Source organism: Bipolaris zeicola, assembly GCF_000523435.1.
Source record: "Bipolaris zeicola 26-R-13 unplaced genomic scaffold scaffold_20, whole genome shotgun sequence".
Taxonomy (NCBI): domain Eukaryota; kingdom Fungi; phylum Ascomycota; class Dothideomycetes; order Pleosporales; family Pleosporaceae; genus Bipolaris; species Bipolaris zeicola.
Window position 1 is genome coordinate 159,139 of NW_006912069.1, and position 22,278 is coordinate 181,416.

Below are 22,278 nucleotides of genomic sequence, written 5' to 3' on the forward strand. Positions count from 1 at the left end.
CCTTGTCAAAAGAAAAAACACTACAAGGAAGATGGAACCTACAAGAGAACAGACGCAGCAGTAATGATGAACGAAGGGAAATAATCACTGTAATGGGCACTCGGATCAAGTACAACAAACAAACAAAAAACAGGAATAATGTCAATCAACCATCTTAAACAATCTATGCACTACACAAAATTATACTACAAGCCTGTAATCCATTCAACATTCCCCTGATTACTCCCATGACAACCGACTTAGCCCAGAACCCTTCCAGCAGTCGCAGCCGTACTTCTGTCTTTAGTCTCAACCTTCCTCAAGCCCTTACCGGCAGTAATCTCACCAAGCAGGGCACCGCGGTCAGGTGCACCAGCTGGAGGCCTCATGCTAGGCATGGGTGGCGGCGGAGGAGCACCACCTAGAGGTGGCGGTGGGCCAGGAGGTGGTGGCGGGGCACCGCTTGAGGGCATAGGTGGAGGTGGAGGAATACCTGCAGGAGATGATCCTACGGCCGGGCTCTCAGCGCGAGGGCTCTTGTTATCCATCGAAGACAGAGGGCGTGGGGGCGCCATGGTGCCGAAAAGGATGGAGGCCAGCTGCTTGGCTCCACCTTGTGTGGGCGCTTCGTCATCGTCGGATGAGGAGTCATCGGAGTCGACTACAGACCAGTCATCATCATCTTGTCGTCCCAGCCTGCGGGCTGAGGGTGCAGCCGGCTCGTTAAAGGTAGGAATAGTAGACTTGTTGGCATTCTCTTGAGTCAGGCGATGGAAGGGGTTGGTAGACACTTCGCTTGTAGTGCTAGTTGGGCCAGGCGGAGTAGCAGTGTTGTTGTTCTCCTGGTTGGACATGGCCATCTTCTTCAAGAATGGGTTCTTGGTCTCAGTGTCGCCCATGCCAGGATGCGGGCTAGTGACAGACGACGCAGGCGGGCTAGCAATAGATGATGGCGGCGTGTTATGGGAAGCCTGTGGCATTGGTGGTGGCTGCGGAGGCTGAGACTCGCGTGGCAACTCCTGGCTAGCGGTAGGTGTGGTATCCTGAGGAGTAATGTTTTGTGGACCTTCATCATCCGAGGACTGATCATCGTCAAGTGCCTCCAGCTGCAATTGCAGCTGGCGTTCGCGTTCACGAGCAGCCTCGATCTCGGCACGCTGTGCTGCCAATCGCGCTTCCTTCTCCTTGGCGTCTTTGGAAGCAGCTTCTCTACGTTTCTTCTCTTCAGCCTTCTTCAATTTGCCTTGCTGGACCTGTTGCTCAAGAGCACGAAGTCTGGCTTGAGCGGCTTCCCGTTCACTAGCCAGCTCGCTCTCTTGTCTGCGCTCTTCTTCCCTATTCTTTATTAGTAAAAGTTTCGAAACGTAAGTCAGTGTGTACATACTCCATGCGTCTTGTCTCTGCTTCTTGTGCCTCCTGTTGCTCACGGAGAGCCGACTCAGCATCTGATTGCTGTGTGTCATACTGAGGGGCATCATTCTTGTTCTTGCGTGAAGCTGGCGGCGGTGGTGCTGGCTTCTTGCCACTGCTCTTGACTGGGACTGGTGGCGCGGCTGATTCATCATTGAGACGTCTTTGACGCTCTTCTTCACGGCGTGCATCTTCCTCTTCAGCTTGGCGAAGCTTCTCTTCACGCTCCCTCTTCTCACGTTCAGCGCGCTGTTGAGGTGTTTCGCCAGCCTTGACCGGAGCCTTGATACCCAGGGCAGCCAGACGTTCAGCCATTCGCTGTTCAGCCTGTTGTTTGATAAAGGCGGCTCGTTCCTCTGGTGTCTTGTACGCAGCTCCAGTACGAGGGGCGGATGTCGCCGGACGAGGAATAGGATCAGCACTAGCAGCAGGGCTCTCATAACGTGATGTTGCTGGGCGAGTATCCGCTGAACGAGACCTGTAGTTATCCCTTGATGAGCTATGATAGATTAGCAACCGTAGTATTAGAATCAACATTGAGATACTCACTCTTCCTTACGGACACGTGCTGCCCGGCTGCTTCGCTGAAGATCGAAGATAAAGTCTTTGACCTCGTCTTCAACACCTAGGGCTTCCTCCCACCTGCGTCGTTCGTGCTCGCTGGTAGTGTCGTGTCCTCCTTCCTTGAGGCTTGACTCGAGTCCCCTAGTGTACTCATTGACGCTGTCTTCAACATCGCGAATCATGCGCTCGTTGTTCTCCCTCTCGGCTCTGATACGTGAGGTCTCCTTCTCTAAGCGCTCTGCTGCGGCACCAGTATCATCGGTAACCGGTGCAGGCTTTCCAGTCAAGGCAGCAGAACGAGCTTGCATCATGGCCTTAGCACGAGCTTTCAATCGGTCAGATTCAGTCACTGCGCCGCCTGGACCAGTGCCCACAATTGCGGATGCAGATCCAGGGTGCGCTTTGGCATCTTTGAGTCTGAAAAGCTCGAGTTGGGCATCCGCAATCTCACGCTCTGTTCTACGCACATTGGACGCAAGTTCAGGCAAGCGATCAGTCAAGTTCTGAAGCTGACGCTTGAGCGCGCGGCGCTCTGCATCCGAGTCAGAAGATCTCAAAGATGCCTTTGGATGAGCGTCAATGTCTTCCTGAATCCTACGAATGCGGCGATAAAGATCATCAGCCTCTCGGCGGTCTCGGCGGTCGAGGGCGTCATCATCGTCTGCAGCATTCTCATCTCGGGCATCCATTGCATCTAGGAGAATCTGCTTCTCCTTGACGGCCTTTCTAAGCTGGTCCAGAGTCATTTCATCAGAACGATCTGAAGCAGGAGATCCCGGTTGAGCAGGAGAAGGCGAACGACCACCGCCACCAATACGATGTCGGGCACTTGATTTGTAACCCACGTTGTCATCGTTGTTACGGAAAACAGTGGCGTCTTTGCGGCCACCTGCTTGTGGGCTTCCAGCACGGAATGAATGGGTCTTGAGATAGCTGACACCAGTGCGTTGGGGTTGAAGAAAAGCGCCAGAATTCTTCCTGTCTTCAGCATCTCCACGAAGCAAGTTCTTCATGGCACCAATAGAGTCATTGATGTTGCGTGTTGAAGGTGGAACCAATTCAGGAGGGAGACGAGCAGGAACAGGATAGCCATTGAGCTTGCGGTAGATCAAGTGCATAGCAACAGCAAACTGGTCAAGATCAAGACGACCGCGATCAGCCGAGTCAGCAAGTGTCCAAATGCGCTCCAAGTCAGACTTGGGAAGTCCACTCTGTCCAAAGATCTCAAGAGCCTGTGCTCCGCTAATGTAACCCTTGCCCATGCCGTCCCAAGCGCGGAACGTCTCATCATACAGCTTCTTCTCGCCCTTTGTGATAGCCCAGGGAATCGTCGCGTTGCCAGTCAATCCGGCAGTTGTATGGTTACCACCTTCTCGGCCAGTTTGGGGCATCATCCTTTGAGCCAAGGCCTCGATGTTCGGCAGTCCAGTAGCAGGTGTATTTGCAAGACCCCATTGACCAGGCATTCCAGTGGGTTGCGCATTAAGAGGAGCAATGCCGGTTGGGTTGGGTGCCAAGTTGGAGCCGAATCCTGTAGGCATGGGAGGCATAGGCGGACGTGGCCCATTGTAACCACCTGGAGATTGTCCAAAGCCGGTAGGCTGCGGTTGCATACCAGTTGGCTGTTGTCCAAACCCTGTAGGTTGTGGCTGCATGCCCATGGGCTGCTGCCCAAATCCAGTCGGCTGCGACACCAATGTAGATAGCAATTGGCTATTCGAAGCCTGTGGTTGCGGTTGCTGGATCGAAGGAGGCTCGTTGATTTTGGGGGCATTGTTCGACGGCGTAGCGCCTCTCGAGGGCGTATCCGCGACACCGAATGAGATGATGTCCACCATGCTTGATACCTCATTCTTGACGCGTTCAGGCAACGAGTTGGGGAGGTCTTTTCCTGTCAACTTCAGATTGCACAGGTACATGGCGAGCGCGAATTCGGGAAAGAGAAGCTGTCCTGACTTCGTGGTGTCTGAGAGCGTCCTGGACTTGTTAGGATGAAGCAGCTATGGAGCTATACAAACATACCAGATATGCGAGAGAGCATCTCCCGACAGCTTGGATCGCATCAGCAGGTCTCGCGCCTGATCTCCTGAAAGAGCTTGCGCGTTTCCCACAGCTGACTTGAACAGCTGCTCAAACTTGGCCTGGTCTTGCGCCGTAATGAACGAGAGCCGAATGTTTGGAATTTTGGTTCCCTTGGCAGGCACAGGCGGTGGCACAGAGGAAGCACCGCTTCCTCGAAACGAATCAGCCATCTGCGCCGACGTCATGCCCGTAGGTTGGGGACGTTGGGGTTGAGCAGGAGGCTGCTGCTGTTGTGGGGGCGCGCCAGTTTGGAAGGGCACCTGCTGGGGAGCCTGTTGCTGCTGGAATTGCTGGGCCTGTTGACCAGGGAAACCGGTATACTGTGGCTGCAATTGCGGCTGCTGTCCAAAGCCCTGCGGCTGACCCGGGAAGCCTGTAAACTGTGGTTGCATTGGGCTGCCTCCAAAGCCGGTAGGTTGAGGCATCAGGCCGCCCTGGAAGCCTCCAGGTTGCTGGAACTGCTGCTGCTGTTGCTGTTGCTGCTGCTGGCCATACTGAGGCTGCCCGGGTCGGGCACTGTTGCCGCCCCCTAAGTACGAGTTGGACCCAGAGAACATGGTGGGCGACTTATTTCGCGGGTGAATTAAAGGAACGTTGATGCGCGCATGCGGGGAGGAAATGGGAATACACAAAGGAGTGCGCGAATGCGGGAAGAGTGGAAGGTGTAGTGAGGTTGGGTTACGAGTCTGGCTGTGCCGGGTTACCACAAGGTGCACGGGTAGGTTCGCGCTAGTGAGACGCTCCGTCGTCATCCTCAAGCACTGTCGCATTGAGTCCTCTAAGCCCGACACCACCCATATCAGCCAACACCATGCCAAACGCACAAAACGGGGATACCGGGTCGCATGCCGAAGCCGATCTTGCCCAGGTAAGGTCTGCGGTAAATGCTTGTCGATAGGCCCTAATATTCGTGTAAGGCGTTCAAGGAACTGCAGCGAGGGGAGCAGACGGCAGCCGCTCTAGAGGCCCACCTCGATTCCATAGAGAAGAAGATTGAAGCTCTCCTTGCGCAAGCAGAAAATGCAGAGAAGGAGTTGAAGGACAGCAAGGCGGACGACAAGCAATCATCGAAAGCAGACAAGAATGCCTCATGAATTCGGCGAAACCCACTGCACAATAACGGCCCACGTACTACTATCAATATCCAATCAGATGATACACGCGCAAATACCACAATACTTTCACAGTAACCAAGACAAGTCGCGGATTCGGCGAGTACGGTGCACACAAAACAGAGGGCAGGCGATGATAGATTCTGAGCGCATCGCTCTTGTATAGGAAGACGGAAGCCTCCGGTCTTACAGCCCACCAATAGTTGAAGGCTTGGCTGCTGAACTTTCAGCTTCGAAAACCTTGTCCAAATGGAATACTCCATTGCTATCCTTCTCGACCACACCAACCTCGGTGATGATTCCATCAATCAGTTCTGCAGGAGTGACGTCGAAGGCCGGGTTCCATACCCCAATACCGTTGGCTGCAATGCTGATCGTCTCGACGACGCCTAGATCAAGCGAGACACCATCGTGCCTTGGTCCCTTAACAAGTGTCACTTCTTTTCCGGGCCGCTCTTCAATGACAATGTCTGCTCCGGACTTGGTCTTCAAGTCGATTGTCGTTCGTGGTGCGGCTACAAGAAACTTTACCCCATGATGCCGAGCAAGGATAGCGAGTGAGTATGTGCCGATTTTATTGGCTGTGTCGCCATTTGCGGCTACTCGGTCTGCGCCAACCACTATGCCGGCAATGTTCTCGCTCTTGCCCCGCAACCGAAGCAGGGCCGCCGCCATAGAATCTGTGATGAGAGTGGCCGGTATCTTGTCGTGAACCAGCTCGAATGCTGTCAGTCTAGAGCCTTGGTTGTACGGGCGAGTCTCCGAGCAAAAAGCATGCTTCAGTGAGCCGTTGGCATGCAGTGACCGGATCACACCAAGCGCCGTACCATACCCGGCAGTAGCGAGGGATCTGTAATGTTAGTCGCCTGTACAGACCAAGGGAATCTGGTACACACCCAGTGTTGCAATGCGTCATCATGCTGACCGGGCCTGCCTTGCCAGCCTCGGTGTTCTTCACGATCCAGTCTGCGCCGTGCTTTCCGATGCTCTCATTGTCGCTCACATCATCGACCAGCATCTGCTCTGCAGCAGCCACATACGCGTCCCGCACAGCCTGTCCATTTGCTCCCTCCTTTGCCGCGGCATTTTCTGTGATCTTTTGCAACTTGCCAGCAGCATCTGCAAGGTTGACAGCCGTTGGCCGGCTGGTAACCAGATAGTCCAACTTTTCAATGATGAAGACCTTGACTTCTTCGGCAGCCGAAGGGAGCTTCATGTTGGTCAGTTCGACTGCGAGGGACAGTGCAGCAACAATGGCGATGGCTGGTGCGCCCCGCGTGCGCATGTCCTTAATGGCGTGCCATGCGTCAGTGCTAGAGTAAATGTGATCATACTCTTCAGCATGCGGTAGTTTCAGCTGATCGAGGATTTCGAGCTGACCTCGGGAGTACTTGATTGCCTGGAGCACCATCTTAAATTGCTTGTGTTTGGGTGTGTTGTTCCAGCGACGCAGCAAAAAATTTCAAGATGGTATGTGAGATTGGGTTGCAATTGCCCCAACGTGAGACCCTGGCGCTAGCCCATTGGTGCCACAGACTCCATACAACTGAGGAGTTGCTGGTCACGTTTTCCATGGCAAGCCCGAAGACACTCTGTTTCAACAAGACAGATATGTATGCTTCTGTATTGGCAAACGGGCGCCGTTCACGCATTCCATCCCCGCAGTTCGCCACTTTGTTGAGGGCACTTCGGATGGCGGCATGTGATGCGGCGAGACTAGCCACGTGTGGCTGCAGCCGAGGCTGGGCTCAGCCACAAAGATGCTCTATACGCTCCCATCGGCGATATTGGCCGCAACTTGATTGTTAACCCAATGCAGAGAATGAGGAGAGAGAGCAGCAGTCGAGCAGCATCTGCCCAAAGCTTTCAGCGATGATTACCATGATATACGCGGCTCGGAACGGGACATGTCTTAGATTCCTGGTGTTTTGGCCATTCATCAGGAGGCGATTCGCTTCCAGCCCTACCAGAGCCGCAAAGCAAATCCAGGGACCGACGCTTGCAAGGAAGAGTGAATTGGTCATGGTAACTGCATGACGACGCCGACACCTCGACTTGACAGCCAAGTCGCACGGTGCCCAAAAAGCTGCCGCCATGTCCCCTTCTCCTGTTTCCGCACACTTTCTACATATTCCAGCTTCTTGCTCAACCCGAAACCGTTTGCCGCAAACGTGCTGTTGCCGTCCAATCCTTGACCTATTCGGTAACCACGCCCGTCTTTGGCTATACCCGATAGGCGGAGAAAAAAGACCCACAGCCTCACTAATACTCGCTACCCCCAACACCACAAGAAGAGCCCGTCGCCCACCCAGAGGCATTTCCTGAGCACATGCAAACGCTAGCCAATCGCCTTAGCTCGTCGCGCCTCACAAGACACTCGTAGTCTGTCCCCGTACCGGAGAAGATACCGCCACGCGCTCGACTGAACCCCGCCCACCTGTGCGCCGAACTTGTATATCAAATGCCCCTCATGGCACGCTCAAACTCGAGTGTTGGCGTCAGCTCCGCCGTCATGACATCCCAAGAAGAGCCCATCCAGCCTTCGTACCGAGGTTACGGTACTTTCGCTTCGCAGCGACCGGCGCAACGCCAGAGACGTCATTCATGGCACACGCGCCCTTGCATGCAGGAGGCTGAGAACTTTCAGGTCCTGGTATGTACAACATAAGCCACGTGCTGAAACACTGTCTTCTAGAAGCGCTAACCCCCAGTCCCAGCTTCGAAACTTCCTCACTGAACTCAACTGCCGACTCGATCTTCTCGAAGACTACGGCCACCTCAAGTATGATGCTGGTGTCGAATATGCATACAACACGCTCCTTGCTGTTCGCGAATCATGCTCCAAGATCTCGGATGGCGCAATTGAAGCAGGCCGACGACAGGCTTCGGTGTTCGTCGAGACCCTGGAAGAACGATACAAGGACGCTTTGGAGCGGAAAGAAACACTAGGAGAAAAGGTTTTGGAAGGAATAGTACTCATGGACAACTACCTGACCGAATTCGAGGCGCGCGCATTTGCGCTAGGAGATGCATCCATTGGCACGTATGCGCACGAATTTTACGAGGAAGGTCGGCGGAAAATGGACGAAGGAATCGAAATCGCAAAGGGAGTTGTCGACGGTGGTCTCGACAAAGCGCGACGAGCACGCGAGAATATTGAACTTCGAGTAGAGCACGCCGTCCAACGAGCGCTTGCCCAGGCCAAAGCCCACGGCCTGATTCAATACGAAGACCTACCCGAGCCATGGCGAGTGAATCCCCACATCCTCAAGGGTTACCGCTTCCAAGAAGGAAAATGGGCATGCGTCCGATCCATTTTTGGACTCCACAACGAACTCATCAACATCTGGACGCATCTTCTCGGTTTCGTCATGGTCCTCGCCATCGCCTTTTACTTTTACCCCTCAAGCGCCAACTTCAGCATGTCGACAAAAGCCGACATTTTCATAGCCGCAGTCTTCTTCTTCGCAGCATGCAAGTGCCTAGCTTGCTCCACCATCTGGCACACGATGAACAGCATCTCGCACCAAACACTCCTCGAGCGCTTCGCCTGCGTCGACTACACGGGCATCTCTCTCCTCGTGGCCGCCTCAATCATGACGACCGAATACGCCGCATTCTACTGCGAACCCGTCTCCCGCTGGTCCTACATGTGCATCACTGCGCTCCTCGGCGTCGGCGGCGTCATCCTCCCCTGGCACCCAACCTTCAACCGCGCAGACATGGCCTGGCTCCGCGTCATCTTCTACTGCTCCCTTGCCCTCACGGGTTTCCTGCCCTTTGGCCAACTCGCCTACACGCGCGGTGTAGCGTGGGCTCAGTACTTTTACGCACCCATCACCAAGAGTCTGCTCGTGTACGTTACCGGCGCTTGTCTGTACGCTAGCAAGACGCCTGAGCGCTTCTTCCCAGGCCTGTTTGATTACATTGGTTGCTCGCATAACATCTGGCATGTTGCTGTGCTAGGGGGTATTATCTTCCATTACATGGCTATGCAGACTATGTTTACTCAAGCTCTTACTAGGGCGCAGACGAGCTGCTCGGTGTATTAAGCATGACCTTTTTCTTCTTCTTTTCTTTCTTTTGTCCCCCCCTTTTTTTATCCTCTCTTGGGACATGGGTTTCTTTCTTTCTCCTTTGTCCGCAATTCTTATCCTCGCCCTGCTCGGAGCGTTCGGCATTGTTGAGCGAGTGTGTTGCATTTGCACAAGACGGGTGGTCTATAGACTCTTTTTTTTGTGGTCGAGACCGAAGCACTGGGCTTGCTGGGTGGAAGATGAGGCAGTACAGACATTTGCGTGCTGAGGTTGGTGGTGGTCGTGGTGGTGGAGGTCAATGTTGGAAGGTTGACGTTGCCTATATTCTACCTGAATGAATATCACTCTTTCGATATTTCATATGTGGTTACTTGCATTCATGTGGAGTGTTTTTTCTATATTCAATCTTCTTGTGTCATTTTGTCTTCAGTTCGTAGCACCAATGTGGTAGACTATGAATATTGTATTCGTCAATCACCCTACAAGTAAGTGTACAGCAGGGAGGCAGAGCTTGTTCGACAAGGCTCAACGACCCTCCTTTCTATCACATTTGTTTAGATACAACCCTTCTGATGTTTCAAAAATTCATTCCTGAACGCCTTGCGCTATGCATAGAACCTCAAGTCTCCTTCAGTAACTTTTTCCCCCATATCCTCTCATATCTTAAAATTGGTTCATACACCTTAGTGGCTATCCGGTACATCGGGCAGCCTCTCGATAACATACTTGCCCTTTGCCACACTAACAATTGGTACACCAGGAATCTTCCTTATCCTCCTCTTGAGATCCCTATCGTTCGTCGCGACAAGATAAATCCTATGCTTCTGCACGCGATCGACAATGCAGTCATCGGCATAAGTTCCCTTGTGATCGCACTTGAGACGCTGCCAGCGCTCGTCACGGGCAATGCGCAGGGCAATGCGGTATTTGGGACCGAGTTTTTCCAGCTCGGCCATGACGCACGTGGTGATGATGGGTGTGGCTTTGGCGTAGAGCAGGTCCATAAGGGCTTTGTCCAGCTCGAGCTTGGCGTGGACGGTGTGAGAGAGAAAGTTGGTGTCTACGAGGACGGAGTAGGGAGGGCCGAGGGCGGTGTTGGCTTGGAAGAAGAGGGCGGAGGAGACTTGTGGGCTGAGAGGTGAGTGTGTAAGCTGTGGGTCTACGAGAGAATCTTTGTAGAGGCGGCAGGGTTTCCCGCTGATATGCTCGCGTGAGGGGAAGCAGAGACGTACATTTCGCGCTTCGCCTTGTTCTCTTCTTCCTTCTTCTTAGCTTCTATTTCACCAGCCATCTGGTTCTTCTTTCTGCAGCGCAGTGGTTAGTGCATGTGTGGCGGGAGAGGAGTGGCTGAGCGCCTTGTCGCATACAATCTTGCATCGCGTTGACCTTGGAAAGGATTAGATTAAGTCTATTTTACTTTTCGCGGGGTCAGACGGAGCATACCGACGATTCTTTTGGTGGTCGCAAACTTGCGAGTCTTCTTTGCGACACCCATGATTGCGCCGGGCGGATGTGTACTAGGGGAGGACGGCTCAAAGTGCGCACAGCTTGTGTGTGAATTCTTGTGTTATGTATATCGTCGTCTTCAGCCACCGATAGCAGTACCGTCAAGGTGGGATGCAGGGTGTGTGTATGGTGTCGTGGTGGTGCTCGCAGATGGCTGCGGCTAGCGCGATTCCTAACTTTTTGATGCCAAGACATGGGGCTGTCGGAATGGCTCGGAACCCTCGGAACTACAGCCAATGAAAAAACAGTATGGCACCGATTCAAGTCGCGCCTACCCTAAGCCCTATACAGCGCGGTACAGGAAGGCGCGGGCAGGCAAATCACGCAGGGCCCAGAATAGAATCGCCGTTCCTGGGCGTTGGCGTCGCCCGTCACCACGCCCTGCATACTGTTGTTTTTCGTCCGCATCCCTGAGCCAGCAACCAGCCCAAGGCAACGTCAACACCGTGCGGCCTGGCCAAAACACTGTAAACCCCTCGTCGCATTTGCATTCACGGCTGCATGGCTGGGTGAAACACTACGGTCAATCTCCCTCGCCCCCATTGCTACCGTGTGTGCATTTCAGTCGCTCGGCTACGCTTCAAACATCACGCGAATCAGGCGCTCAGACGGTCTATTGCCCCCGCGGGTCCTGTGGACTCCGCCCGCCCCTGGTCACGAACCCCGTATTCCAACCCACTCTGCAACCAACCTGTGCTCACACTCTCTTCCTTGTGCCCTCCGTCTCACCCCGTCACTCGTTTTCGGCGCTTCTCATTCCTAATCGATACCACCTGTTACCCGTCCATCTTTCGTCATCTACTGCCTCCCGAAACTCTGCTTTGACTGCGACACTCTGTCGATCCACGACAGGGCCTCCTGAACCTTTTCCAGCCCTTCTACGCAGCTGCGGGTCATCACTGTACCCGTTGTACGACATCACGCCGCCATGCGTCCCTCGGCAGGCATCATAGGCCTGCTGCTCATAGCCGCTCCGACTGTACTTGCTCAGGGCAACAACGCACCTAACGCGCCCAACGCACCCGACGGGACAACCACGACGCAACCAAGTAATACCGCTGCAACAACAGCACCTACGGAACGGCCCACAGAGGCCACAACCACAAAAGCCAATGACCAGACTACACAGACGACCGCGAACACGCAAACCTCACAAACCGCTACTTCCGCGACTACCGAGGCTGCGTCAACAACGCAGACCGAAACAGGATCGAGAAGTGTCTTCAATCTTGCCGGAGCTCCCACACTCGCCGGTGTTGGTGTTCCTGTCCCTAAGATCCCAGACACTTCCGGGGCGGCGTTTATGCAGAAATCAAATCTCCCTGATGGAACAGTTTTCATCTGTGTCGGTGCTATCCTCGCCTTTTTCGGCGCCGCTTTGATGGCATGGCGTGGCCTTGTTGCCTGGTCGCTACATCGCTCCGTCAAGCGTGCAGCACTGAGCCAAAACATGACTGATGTCAAGTCCATGGGAGCCATGCCTCCTAACAAGCGGGGGATGTACAACGTCGTAGGTGCAAACTCTACCATGTCTCTGGATCGCTTAAATGCCGCACCAATTGGCAAGTCTGCAAAGCCTTTTGCGGGTGCTCCCACCAGTTCATCCCAGAGGCCCGTGTCTTCTCTCTTCTTCTCTCCTACTGCTGGTGGCGCCGCTGGCATACGGGATTCAGTAGTCAACCGCTCTTCGGCCTACCTTCCTGCTGGATATTATGCCTCTGGCAACTCAGCGCCTGCCTCCGGATCACCCCAAATGCATGTAGGCGGCCAAAACTCCAACAACCTGTCTGCACTGTCTCTTTCAACCCCAGGAAACCGCTTCAGCGCAAGATCTGGCACTTCGCCTCCAGAATCGCCCTCATTGCCGCCTTCTCGCGGAGGATACCCACGTGCACCTCCATCCAGAGAAGGCCTCTCTGTGTACAAACGCAGCAGCGTTGCTACACTCACCACTCCGGGAAATACACGAAGCGGTGTCTTTGGCCAAGACAACAACCCCAGCCAGCTATCCCTCAACGTACCAGGAGGCACAAATGTCCCTGGTGGTCGCACCCCCAGCGGCTACCTCGAAGACTTGTTTGAACACCACGGCACTAACGGCAACAACGGAACCGAACGATTCTAGAGGGATCTCGAGCAACAGCCAACGAAGCAGCGTGTGCCCAGTGACAGCAGCACTGCGTTGCCCCGCCGTTCGTCGAGCGTGTACCGTCTTGCCTCTGCGGCACGCATGGAGCAACTGAGGCCTTGGTTTTCTTTCTCTGCATCGTCAATGGGGGAGTATTATCGTCTTCGATAGAGTACAGAAGAAAAAAAAAGAGAGAAAGAAAAGGAACGGAGCGTGCGGAGTGTGGGGCGTGTGTGTTGGGTTTAAAGAGAGTGAGAAGCAGAGTTCGGAAGAAAAAGGGAGCAAGAAAACACACCCACCATTTTCACCGTTCTGTGTCCTGTCCTTTTCGTTGACCCTTGTTGAGGGGTGGCGCTTATTATCGTCGTACTTTGATCGCGCGTGCACATCCCCATTATCGTGTTTTCTTTTTACCCCAGGGGGTTAGACTTGGAAGGGGGCCCTGTTCCTTCCCCCGTCTTTCCCCCTCCCGCTTCCCCCGTTTGTGATACCTTGTACCAATCTGTTACTTCGTTTCTTTTTTTTCAAAAAACTCTTCTCTTCATCTCTGTTTGCTTTTTGGTATTCCCCATCCCAGTCTGCATATGCTGTGTTACACTACACCCCCCGATGTAATGCATACAAAGTGTAATCGTTGGGTCGTTGGTACTGTAGCCGTTACCCGACTGGGGTGCCGCATAGGCAGACATGGGATTATTGCCTTTTTTTTTACTCATATCTTTTTATTATTATGCATCTGCATTCTTTGGGCAGTGGTTGTGTTTTTCCTGTTGGGGGGGTTGAGGAGTGGGCTAGTTGTGTTGAGGGACGTTGGAGGCGGTGGGAGGAAAGAGAGGAAGAGGCAGGGAGGTTGTACTACGTTTCTTGGCATTATGGTGAGTAATAGAATGAGAACAGTCATGATGGCCAGGGAAGAAAATGTGTAATTGAACTGGAAAGAAGAATGGGCAGAGACGTTTGACATGGTTGGACAAAAAGTGATCAGAGTACATGAGGAAAAACCAAGTTACGAAACACATTGTTTATCTAGTCTATCACTCATGTTGTACATGCAACTTTGCCAAATTCCAGATGCCTATACACGCGCCGCACCCTTTTTTTGTCTATCAACCCATCATGCACGTGTAGATCCCTACATGTTTTGGAAACCCATCACATGCAAAGCAGCATTTGATGTGCAAAAACGCAAGTGATTACCTTGCCCTCTTGGCCATAGCTTTGCGCTTCCTTGCCTCGCCGTTGAGGTTGGATGCCGTGGCGTTCTGAATGGCGGCTTCGTCTTCGGGGAGGTCAGATGAGTTTAGGAGAGGCTCGTCAAGGAGTTCCTTCTTGCCCAAGACACGTCCGACGGACTGGTTGTAGGCGAATTTGGGAAGCTTGAAGAGGAGAGTATCGTAGATGGTGGGCTTGGGTTCCTCGTTGGGCTGGGATATCGTTAGTCTACATATACATGATTGAGTCAAGGGGAGAGGTGTGCACGTACGTCAATCAGGAATTCACCCTTTTGGCCATCCTCAGTCTCGTGTTCCAAGAAGACATTACCGACAGAGTCGACGACGAGGATCTTGCCGTTTTCAGCCACGATGCGCTTCTTGGCTCCCTGGGGACCGGAAACAACCTCTGGCTCGGCCGGAGCGCTGATGCCATCGGTGCGTGCCTTCCTCACAGCTTGGACCTTCTTGGGCTTGCGGGCGTCCTTCTCCATGGCACGTCGCTCGCGACGGTTCCTGGGGATCTGCTCATCAGGGGTGTCGTCAGGCGAGTCAGTTTCGAATTGCTGGGCATTGACGGCGGGGGGAGTGTCGTCGATGCCTGGAATACCCTGGAGGCCACTCTCGTCGCCCCACGCAGTCTTGCGTGCTTGTCGGATATACCTCTCAGCAAACTCCCTGCGGCGCTTCCATCCCATGACGAGGGCGAAGTAGTGGAATCCACCACCAAAGACGGTAAGAAGACCAACAATGACAGAACCAAGACCAGGGCGGAAGCGGTCGTAGTAGTAGCCGGAGCCCTTCCATGCAGGGAAACCGTTCCTCAAGAAGTGATCGTAACGTTCGCGTTCGGGGCCCTGAAGCATCTTGGCGACGACTGACAGCCTCTGGTAGGCGGCTGTGACCTTTTGCACATGAGCCTCGATTTCCCTGTTTGATGGCTGCTTGCCGACAGAGGTTCCCTTCTTCTTGTTCTTTTTCGCATAGTTGGCAACAAATGTCTGGCGAGCCTTGTCAGGGTGGAGGTCGCGCGACTTCTTGCGGAAGGCTTTGGTCAATTGGTCTTGCGACGCGTTGGGCTTGACACCGAGGAGATCGTAAAAAGTGACATTTTGGCCCTCGACTTTGGCGACTTCGTCACGCAGGCGGAAGATTTCGTGGTCTGGCGTCAGCTGTCAGCAAATAGCTTATAGGTTGTTGCAACTGGCTGCACCCATGCGCCTCGTCGCAAATCTGGCCCGAAGCAGGCAATTGAACGAAGGCACAGCTGGATTGACAAAATTAGAAATTTACACACCTTCTTTAGTCCAGGCAGCGGCAAATGCAGCGAAGATGCACAGCACCAGTGCAAGCACCGCGTGGGATCTCATGGCTGAGGGAGGTTGTGGTGGAACTGCTCGCAGGTGATAGGGAGCAGATGTTCAATAGTCGTGCGGTGAGACCGCTGGGAGAAGGGAACGTGGCCCAATGGCTCTAGGCCTGTAATAAATGAGACAGCGGCGTTGCAGCTCGCTGCAAGGGGATAAATATGCGCTCACTTGCTAGCACTACTCTTGAGATTTCCGCAAAAGTCAAGGTGGCCTTCCATGCTCCAATGAAACCCGCCCATCTCAGAACCGACTAAGGGGGCTGACGGCTCGCTCGGTGGCTTGGGTGAGGGCAGCACGACCCTGAGCCACGGGATTCGCGGCAGGGGCAGGGACAGCCAACAAAAGTTGCCATATCGGCGACGACACCCATTCCACTTCCTTCTACACCACACTCTCTTCTCTTCCTCGGCCTCTACGCACGCCGCGTCACCTTCCTAAGCCTCGTACGACTAATTCTCATCCCGTAAGGCAGCCGTTTACTACATTAATTGCCCCTCCTCCCCCTGCACTGAGGACACATCTCCAACCCGTTCTTCTCCTCCTATATCGCCAGCAGCTAACCACGGTTTCGCCTGTAGATTTCCAGCACAGCAATAGGCCTTTTTTCCACTCCCGACGACTGTTTCCACGCACCACCACCACCCACCTTCCACACACACCTCCTAACTACACACCCTCCACCATGTCGCGTTTCAGCATTCCCATCGATGCGCTAACCTCGCGGATGAACTTTGGCGGTCGCTTTGACAGCCTGCGCTCCACGTCGGTCTCATCGCGCTTCGCCAATCTGCGACCCATTAGCGAGTTTTTCGATGTCAAGCGCATGTCCAAGCCCGCCAACTTTGGCGAAGTTCAGAGCAGAGTCAACTACAACCTGGGCTACTTCTCAAGCAACTATGCTGCCGTCTTTGTCATGCTCAGCATATACAGCTTGCTCACCAACCTGATGCTCCTTTTTGTTATCTGTCTGATGGTCGGAGGCATGTACGGTATCGGCAAGCTTGAGGGCAATGATCTTGAACTTGGCAGCTGGCGCGCAACCACTTCTCAACTATACACCACGCTGTTTGTCATTGCAATTCCTCTCGGTCTCTGGGCCTCACCCTTCACCACTGTTCTCTGGCTCATTGGAGCAACTGGCGTGACTGTCGTGGGCCACGCCGCATTCATGGACAAGCCAATCGAGTCAGCTTTTTCCGAGGAGGCGGTCTAGGTGGTCGGCCGCGAACTCCTTACACTATGCCCCACTGGGGAAGACCACCAGGGGGCTCGTCGGGTGTGGGGAGATACTTTGAGGGGGTGGACGACGTGCATAGATTTCAAGAATTGTCAAGCGATGACGAAAATGGCGGTGTTACAATAGACGGGGCGTTTGAACCGGCTTTGAATGGCAAGAAGATTGATCCAGATGAACTATACTTTAATGATATGGATATTAGAGCGTGGGAAAGGAGGACATCAGCTTTAGCGGACTCTACGCACGGGCCTGTGCATGGTTATCGAGGTTATCATGAAGAGTACTTTGGCGGACCGGGCGAAACGATCAACCCGGCCGAAGTGGAAGAGATGCTCTTTCGGCGGGTACTTGACAAGATCCGCGTAGCCCGGGCAGCAGGGAATACAGATGTTTCACTCAGTGCGGAAGAACTCGACGCATATCAATCACGACTCTATGGTGCACGAGCCCCTGCGGTACGTCCCGAGCCGCAGCCTCGACCTAGCAGTACTTCATCACCCAACGATACCGCTAGTGTTTTGAGCTACGATGCGACTGGGAAGCATGATGCTTTGTCACGTTCAAAGAAGAGCCAGCAGCGAACGTCGATGCTCGGCTCCAAGTCCAAGAAGGAAAAGCGGCCGAGTGCGCACAAACGTACGTCGACTGCATCCACGACAGAAAGTCATGCGATGCCGCCCGGCTTCGTTGTGCCTGGTCCAGACGGACAACCTACTTATGCACCGATTAATGCATATGAAGGCAGTCTGGTCCGTGGGCAAGGACCTGTGCATCCAGCATCCCGTTCGGCGTCTGATAATGGCCGCCACGTACCCATGCCTCTGCACCGCGCTCCTTCCATCAATATGCTAGGCTCATTTCCGGAATCGGTTTACGACTTTCAGCCTGAATCGCCTCCGATGCCAGACAATCAGACATCACATCGACAAGCAGCCTACGAAGCTGATGTGCCAACCAACGCCCACACCAGATCATCGTCTATTCAGTCTGCCCGCCTTGTGCCATTCCCTGTGGAGCCGTACCAGTATCACAACTTTAGTCCAACTTCGTCTTCATCGCCAACTTCACCTCAACCGCAATACACTCGAAGTCTTAGCTCGGTGGTTTCGGAGGCCAGCTATGCATCGGTTCCACGGCGTGTTCCCCCGGCTCCTCCTCTAGCTCCTGCACCAGTACCAGTACGGCGAGTGGCAGATGTTGTTGTCAGTCAAGAAGGACACACCGATGTAGTAACTCCGGGCACACAGCCTTCTGGCTCCGCGACTGCTGTGCAAGTCCAAGGAAAGACAAAAGACAGTGGCAGTGGTCACGGAGGTGAGCGACGGCGCAAGGGAGGTAAAAGTAGTAAGAAGAAAGGCTGAGAGTGTGATGGTGTGCTGCTACCTCGTCACGAGTCGAATCTTGATTCTCGATGGCTTCCCGATGTGGCGTGTTGGATTCAACTATCTAGTATCTTGGTGAGCGTTGGATGACAGCAGACCGGAGTCAGACGTAGCCACGTATGTAGTGGGCCCTATTGTATTCGTGGTGTCCAAGCAACTCTATCTTTTAATTTTCTCCACTACCTGTGTGCTGTCCCGAACAGTCAGCCGATTTGAGCGTGCAAACGGCACCAGGGCCATCTCAAGAGGGCAAAGACAGCATGCAAGAACGCGTCCATGTGCTGGATCGAGACCCCTGCACGGCTTGTTGAATACCATGTTGCGTATGCTGCATCTGCAACGGTTGGTCTCGAACGTCTGTCTTGCATTTCTGACCCATTCGTGGCACAGGGATGGTGAGCGCGGGCCTACACAAGGAAAGAATGCACAACGAAGACGTTTCTTCTTTCCACTACCATGCGAAGATTTTTTTCCATCATCTTGGTTGAAAACAAGGAAGCGGGACGGACACTCTGGCAGCGTCTTTTTGTCGTATACTACTACATACACTGGCTGTCTAGCGGGTCGTGCATAAGGGTTCACGCACAACATCGCACACGTGCATGTGCACAATGGCTTCGGCACAAGTCGCCAGCGGGCCCAGTTGGGGGTGCCGGGCGGCAACGTACCTGCAGGGATGGATAGTAACGTGAGGCCAAAGAGGCCCCAAGTCAGCAAAGAGCGGTCAGTTAGTCCCTCCAAGCGTGCTGCGAGTCTGCGACGATCATTCCTCCGCTCCACAAGTTCGCGCGCATATCTTTCACCAGCCCGAGCTGTCACCCGCCATTCTCGACCAGCCAATTCGTTACCCCAACCGTGCGAACAAGACTGTATTTATGGTCCCTTTGCCGTGTTGACGTGGTCCTTGTCAAGTCATTCATTTCTCCACCCGCTGTGCACGGCCACGCATCTGGTGCCATAGCTTTGTTCGGGCGACGATACATACATATAGGGCTGTCACCGATTCTTCTTGTCTGCTCGCCTCGTAAAAAAAAACGGGGCTAGCTAGCTGAGCCGAACCGACCGCCCAAGAGCCCGACATCAGATTGGGCGACAGAAACGAGGCAAAGAAGAAAATACCAGTACAGACGACAGAGAAAGAGACCGACAGGATTGATTGAAGCCCAAAAGAGACCCACTTTCTTCACCGGCATTACCACTGTCTTTTGAAACAAGGGCGCTGTCCAAGGCTTTTAGTGAATATCTTGCGCTGGCCAACCCGCAACTCTGACAACAACAACAACCACCAACATAAAAAAACAGTCATACTTGCAGTTGTTTCACAAAGGCATCGCCACATCTGGGCCAATCCGTCCCATTACAATCGGTCACCACTGCACCTGAATGCGCTGGGCCGACAATTACACTTTACAGCACCGCATCCCGCCTTCGGTTGCCCGCGCCCACGCCTCTACTAAACAAGGTCCCGCCTCCACAAAAGGCGCCTTGCCACTCACTGCTTGCCTCCGACCAAAACCAATCCTCCTTCTTCCTGCACCTGCATCCTCATCCTCATCCTCAACTCCGATCTTGACCCCGGGCTCCAACAATTCAAAGCATCCACGCGCCACCATGGGCAGCAGCTGGAACCCCTTTTCCGTCTCGCCCAACCGGCGCTCGTCGTCATACCGTCCGGGCTACGCCTCGTCGTCGTACTCGTCGTCGTCGCGCCACCACAGCTCGACATCGCGGTACAAGCGCTCGCCCCGCGACAACTACATGCAGCACCTGTACAAGAAGCTGCAGCACTTTTTGCGCGAAATCTGGCGCTACGCCCAGCGCCACCCGTACAAGGTCTTCTTCATGATCATCATGCCCCTCGTCTCGGGCGGCGTCTTGCACAAGCTCGCCCGCCAATTCGGCGTCAACCTCCCCCAAATGGGCAACCAGCCCCAACACCGCGGTAGCACCGCCGGCGGATACTACGGCAGCCAAGGCTACGGCCGCGACACATATACCTCGTCCTCCTCGCGACGGAGCGGCGCTCCCCCGACAAACGCCCCTGCCAACGGCGGCGGCGGCATGATGGCCAGCCTGCAAAACATGGATATGGACAAGGTCGCCGGCGGCATCGGCGGTCTGGCAACCCTGGCGAGTATGGCGTCTAAATTCGTCTAAACAGACGACACCTTGTTCCAGCAGGAGATGAAGGGTTAACCAAATTTTTTCTTCTTTCAATCTAGGAACCGCGGAGAATATCTTTACCATTGCCAGAGTCGTTGGCAGCTTGTCTAGAGGTGATATGGGCTCGTTTTGAGAGAGAGTTTTTTTATATATATCCACCGAAACGGGATGAAGAGCTTGGGGATTTATGTCGTCAAAGAGATGGTGCTGGTGATAGGGTGGGGAGGAGACAAGATGAGAAGAAGGAGGTGAAAAAAAGGGGGACTACGTGAAAGAGATGGCGAGATACAACATATACGTGGGGTTGTGTACGACTTTATGATGGATAACGATTTGGAAAGTGTTTTTTTTTGGTATTCGTTTGGATCTATCCTAGATTCATAATTTTCTACTTGTTTATTTGTTTTGGTGCCAATTTTTATTTTTTTTGGCTTTAGAGATATCCCCTCCCTTGTGGAAGAGGTTAGGCTATTAAGCCTTATCCCTACTTTCATGAGGCCGCAATTGCAAAATCATTCAACTCCGTTCTTCGGGTTTCCACGCTGCTCATAAGGTGTCACTTCCTGCCCTGAGTTCAAAGATGCCATATTGTATCAAAACGTCATATCGTATTCGTATCCCAAACCCAACCTAAGAACAAGTATGGAATAAAAGGGTTCGAAATCATTTCTCCTTCTCCAGGATATCCCATCGTCATCATTTAGTAATCATCATAACCTTAAGCTCATCCATTTCGCGCCCAAACCCTCCCCCAAAAGCCCAACCTCGTAATCTCCCCCTTAGGCAGAAACCACATTAGCAAAAACCTTAGCGGCAAGACTACTCAGCAGCCTCGCTTTATCCGCCTGCGGCATCTCCTGAAAGACCGCATAGACACTCTTGCCCTTGGCATCCCTAACCGCGCCCAATCGATTTCCCGCGACAGCCCCGGCAACCATACCGGGAAAATTGGCAACAATGAATCCCATAGCGCCACCGCTGAGTCCACCGACTAGACTCCAGAACTTGCCTGTAGGATGAGCCTCTGCGTCCGCCATACCCTCTTCGCGCAGCATCTCCTCAAAGATGTCGCCGAACTGCTCTTCGGAGAAGCGGTTGTGCGATTCTTCCGTTGTGCCTGCTGGCGCGGACCCAAAGCCGAAGGCGGACCAAGGGAAGCCTTGGGCGAATCCTGTACCGGTACCCGCGTTGGCGTTGGCGTTGGCATTGTGAGGTATCTCCTCATCAAACTCCGGGTCGGGCGTTGCGGTGGTGCCTGTGAAGCTGTTGTATGTACGTGCGGCGTCGTAGTCGCGGCGGCGCGTGGCGTCCGAGAGCGTGTAGTATGCGTCGTTGATTTGCTGGAAGCGCTTTGTGCGGCTTGCGCGCTCCGGTGAGTCTGAGGGCACGCGGTCTGGGTGGTGTTTTAGTGCTGCTCTGGTGAGGTGCACATGGTTTGTTAGAGAATGGACGTTTTCTTGAGAGGTGAGTGTAGTATAGGCAATGGTTTACTTTTTGTAGGCATCGCGGATTTGCTGTTGCGAGGCTTTGACGTCGATTTCAAGGACTTTATCTGAGGTGTTGCGTGAGATTGCAGTAATATGGTGTGAATTCGTGTGAGTGCCTTACAGTAGTCTACTGAAGATGCTGTGGAGTGTTAGCTGAAGGCCTGCCCGTTAGGCTGCTGTGAAGCTCACCCATGATGCAAAGGGGCTTGATAGACCGAAATCTGAAGATACGGCTGTCTAGAACTTAAGTACAGAGTAACTTCGAGTGGGGCGTTAGGTAGATTGCTTGGTATGAAGGAGTGATAGGTAGTAACGTGGCGCATGGTGGGAGTCAAGATTCAGGTACGCGGGTTCAGATAGCAATGACGTAGACGCGAACTTGACCCACGTTTGCACGTGAAGCAACCGCTTTGTAACTGCACCCCAAAATAGACCCGTACATATTGTATAATTTGAGCAATTAATACTAGCCTGATCTAGTCGAACAAGAAATATGAAACAAATGTCCAGCATACAAGGCTACAGAGAAGACACAGTAGTCCCCCCAACTACCCAGCTACCAAGATGCCCACGTTACAGACAGCACATAAACGTAGCATCCATAACTAAC

At 53.5% G+C, this 22,278-nt stretch overlaps 13 protein-coding genes across 13 annotated transcripts; 7 read left to right on the top strand and 6 right to left on the bottom strand.

The window, feature by feature from the left end:
- Positions 1-239: 239 nt before the first annotated feature.
- Positions 240-4,592, bottom strand: COCCADRAFT_33858 (uncharacterized protein; the record flags this gene model as incomplete). Its single annotated transcript, XM_007710654.1, has 4 exons — positions 240-1,314; positions 1,364-1,888; positions 1,939-3,930; positions 3,976-4,592. 4 exons carry the CDS (start codon positions 4,590-4,592, stop codon positions 240-242), a joined length of 4,209 nt encoding a protein of 1,402 aa, XP_007708844.1.
- Positions 4,593-4,846: 254 nt separating this feature from the next.
- Positions 4,847-5,129, top strand: COCCADRAFT_2166 (uncharacterized protein; the record flags this gene model as incomplete). The annotated part of the gene is made up of 2 exons (XM_007710626.1): positions 4,847-4,903; positions 4,953-5,129. The coding sequence occupies 2 exons, from the start codon at positions 4,847-4,849 to the stop codon at positions 5,127-5,129; spliced, it is 234 nt and encodes a 77-aa protein (XP_007708816.1).
- Positions 5,130-5,333: 204 nt separating this feature from the next.
- COCCADRAFT_2167 (uncharacterized protein) lies at positions 5,334-6,558 on the bottom strand (the record flags this gene model as incomplete). Its single annotated transcript, XM_007710627.1, has 2 exons — positions 5,334-5,997; positions 6,044-6,558. The coding sequence occupies 2 exons, from the start codon at positions 6,556-6,558 to the stop codon at positions 5,334-5,336; spliced, it is 1,179 nt and encodes a 392-aa protein (XP_007708817.1).
- Positions 6,559-7,617: 1,059 nt separating this feature from the next.
- COCCADRAFT_87053 (uncharacterized protein) lies at positions 7,618-9,199 on the top strand (the record flags this gene model as incomplete). Its single annotated transcript, XM_007710687.1, has 2 exons — positions 7,618-7,800; positions 7,865-9,199. 2 exons carry the CDS (start codon positions 7,618-7,620, stop codon positions 9,197-9,199), a joined length of 1,518 nt encoding a protein of 505 aa, XP_007708877.1.
- A 98-nt stretch (positions 9,200-9,297) lies between these two features.
- COCCADRAFT_87183 (uncharacterized protein) lies at positions 9,298-9,462 on the bottom strand (the record flags this gene model as incomplete). The annotated part of the gene is made up of 1 exon (XM_007710688.1): positions 9,298-9,462. A coding segment is annotated over one exon (165 nt), but the record flags the coding sequence as incomplete, so codon positions are not given.
- Positions 9,463-9,867: 405 nt separating this feature from the next.
- On the bottom strand, positions 9,868-10,679 carry COCCADRAFT_33862 (uncharacterized protein; the record flags this gene model as incomplete). The annotated part of the gene is made up of 4 exons (XM_007710655.1): positions 9,868-10,315; positions 10,417-10,488; positions 10,552-10,570; positions 10,628-10,679. The coding sequence occupies 4 exons, from the start codon at positions 10,677-10,679 to the stop codon at positions 9,868-9,870; spliced, it is 591 nt and encodes a 196-aa protein (XP_007708845.1).
- A 939-nt stretch (positions 10,680-11,618) lies between these two features.
- On the top strand, positions 11,619-12,815 carry COCCADRAFT_33863 (uncharacterized protein; the record flags this gene model as incomplete). Its single annotated transcript, XM_007710656.1, has 2 exons — positions 11,619-11,750; positions 11,820-12,815. 2 exons carry the CDS (start codon positions 11,619-11,621, stop codon positions 12,813-12,815), a joined length of 1,128 nt encoding a protein of 375 aa, XP_007708846.1.
- Positions 12,816-14,011: 1,196 nt separating this feature from the next.
- COCCADRAFT_2171 (uncharacterized protein) lies at positions 14,012-15,399 on the bottom strand (the record flags this gene model as incomplete). Its single annotated transcript, XM_007710628.1, has 3 exons — positions 14,012-14,242; positions 14,302-15,191; positions 15,327-15,399. 3 exons carry the CDS (start codon positions 15,397-15,399, stop codon positions 14,012-14,014), a joined length of 1,194 nt encoding a protein of 397 aa, XP_007708818.1.
- Positions 15,400-16,081: 682 nt separating this feature from the next.
- Positions 16,082-16,612, top strand: COCCADRAFT_87086 (uncharacterized protein; the record flags this gene model as incomplete). Its single annotated transcript, XM_007710689.1, has 1 exon — positions 16,082-16,612. One exon carries the CDS (start codon positions 16,082-16,084, stop codon positions 16,610-16,612), a length of 531 nt encoding a protein of 176 aa, XP_007708879.1.
- A 26-nt stretch (positions 16,613-16,638) lies between these two features.
- COCCADRAFT_87008 (uncharacterized protein) lies at positions 16,639-17,997 on the top strand (the record flags this gene model as incomplete). The annotated part of the gene is made up of 1 exon (XM_007710690.1): positions 16,639-17,997. One exon carries the CDS (start codon positions 16,639-16,641, stop codon positions 17,995-17,997), a length of 1,359 nt encoding a protein of 452 aa, XP_007708880.1.
- Positions 17,998-18,786: 789 nt separating this feature from the next.
- Positions 18,787-19,062, top strand: COCCADRAFT_87031 (uncharacterized protein; the record flags this gene model as incomplete). The annotated part of the gene is made up of 1 exon (XM_007710691.1): positions 18,787-19,062. A coding segment is annotated over one exon (276 nt), but the record flags the coding sequence as incomplete, so codon positions are not given.
- A 339-nt stretch (positions 19,063-19,401) lies between these two features.
- Positions 19,402-20,175, top strand: COCCADRAFT_87182 (uncharacterized protein; the record flags this gene model as incomplete). Its single annotated transcript, XM_007710692.1, has 1 exon — positions 19,402-20,175. The coding sequence occupies one exon, from the start codon at positions 19,402-19,404 to the stop codon at positions 20,173-20,175; it is 774 nt and encodes a 257-aa protein (XP_007708882.1).
- Positions 20,176-20,960: 785 nt separating this feature from the next.
- On the bottom strand, positions 20,961-21,991 carry COCCADRAFT_2175 (uncharacterized protein; the record flags this gene model as incomplete). The annotated part of the gene is made up of 4 exons (XM_007710629.1): positions 20,961-21,597; positions 21,673-21,733; positions 21,800-21,807; positions 21,858-21,991. The coding sequence occupies 4 exons, from the start codon at positions 21,989-21,991 to the stop codon at positions 20,961-20,963; spliced, it is 840 nt and encodes a 279-aa protein (XP_007708819.1).
- Between the last annotated feature and the right edge of the window lie 287 nt (positions 21,992-22,278).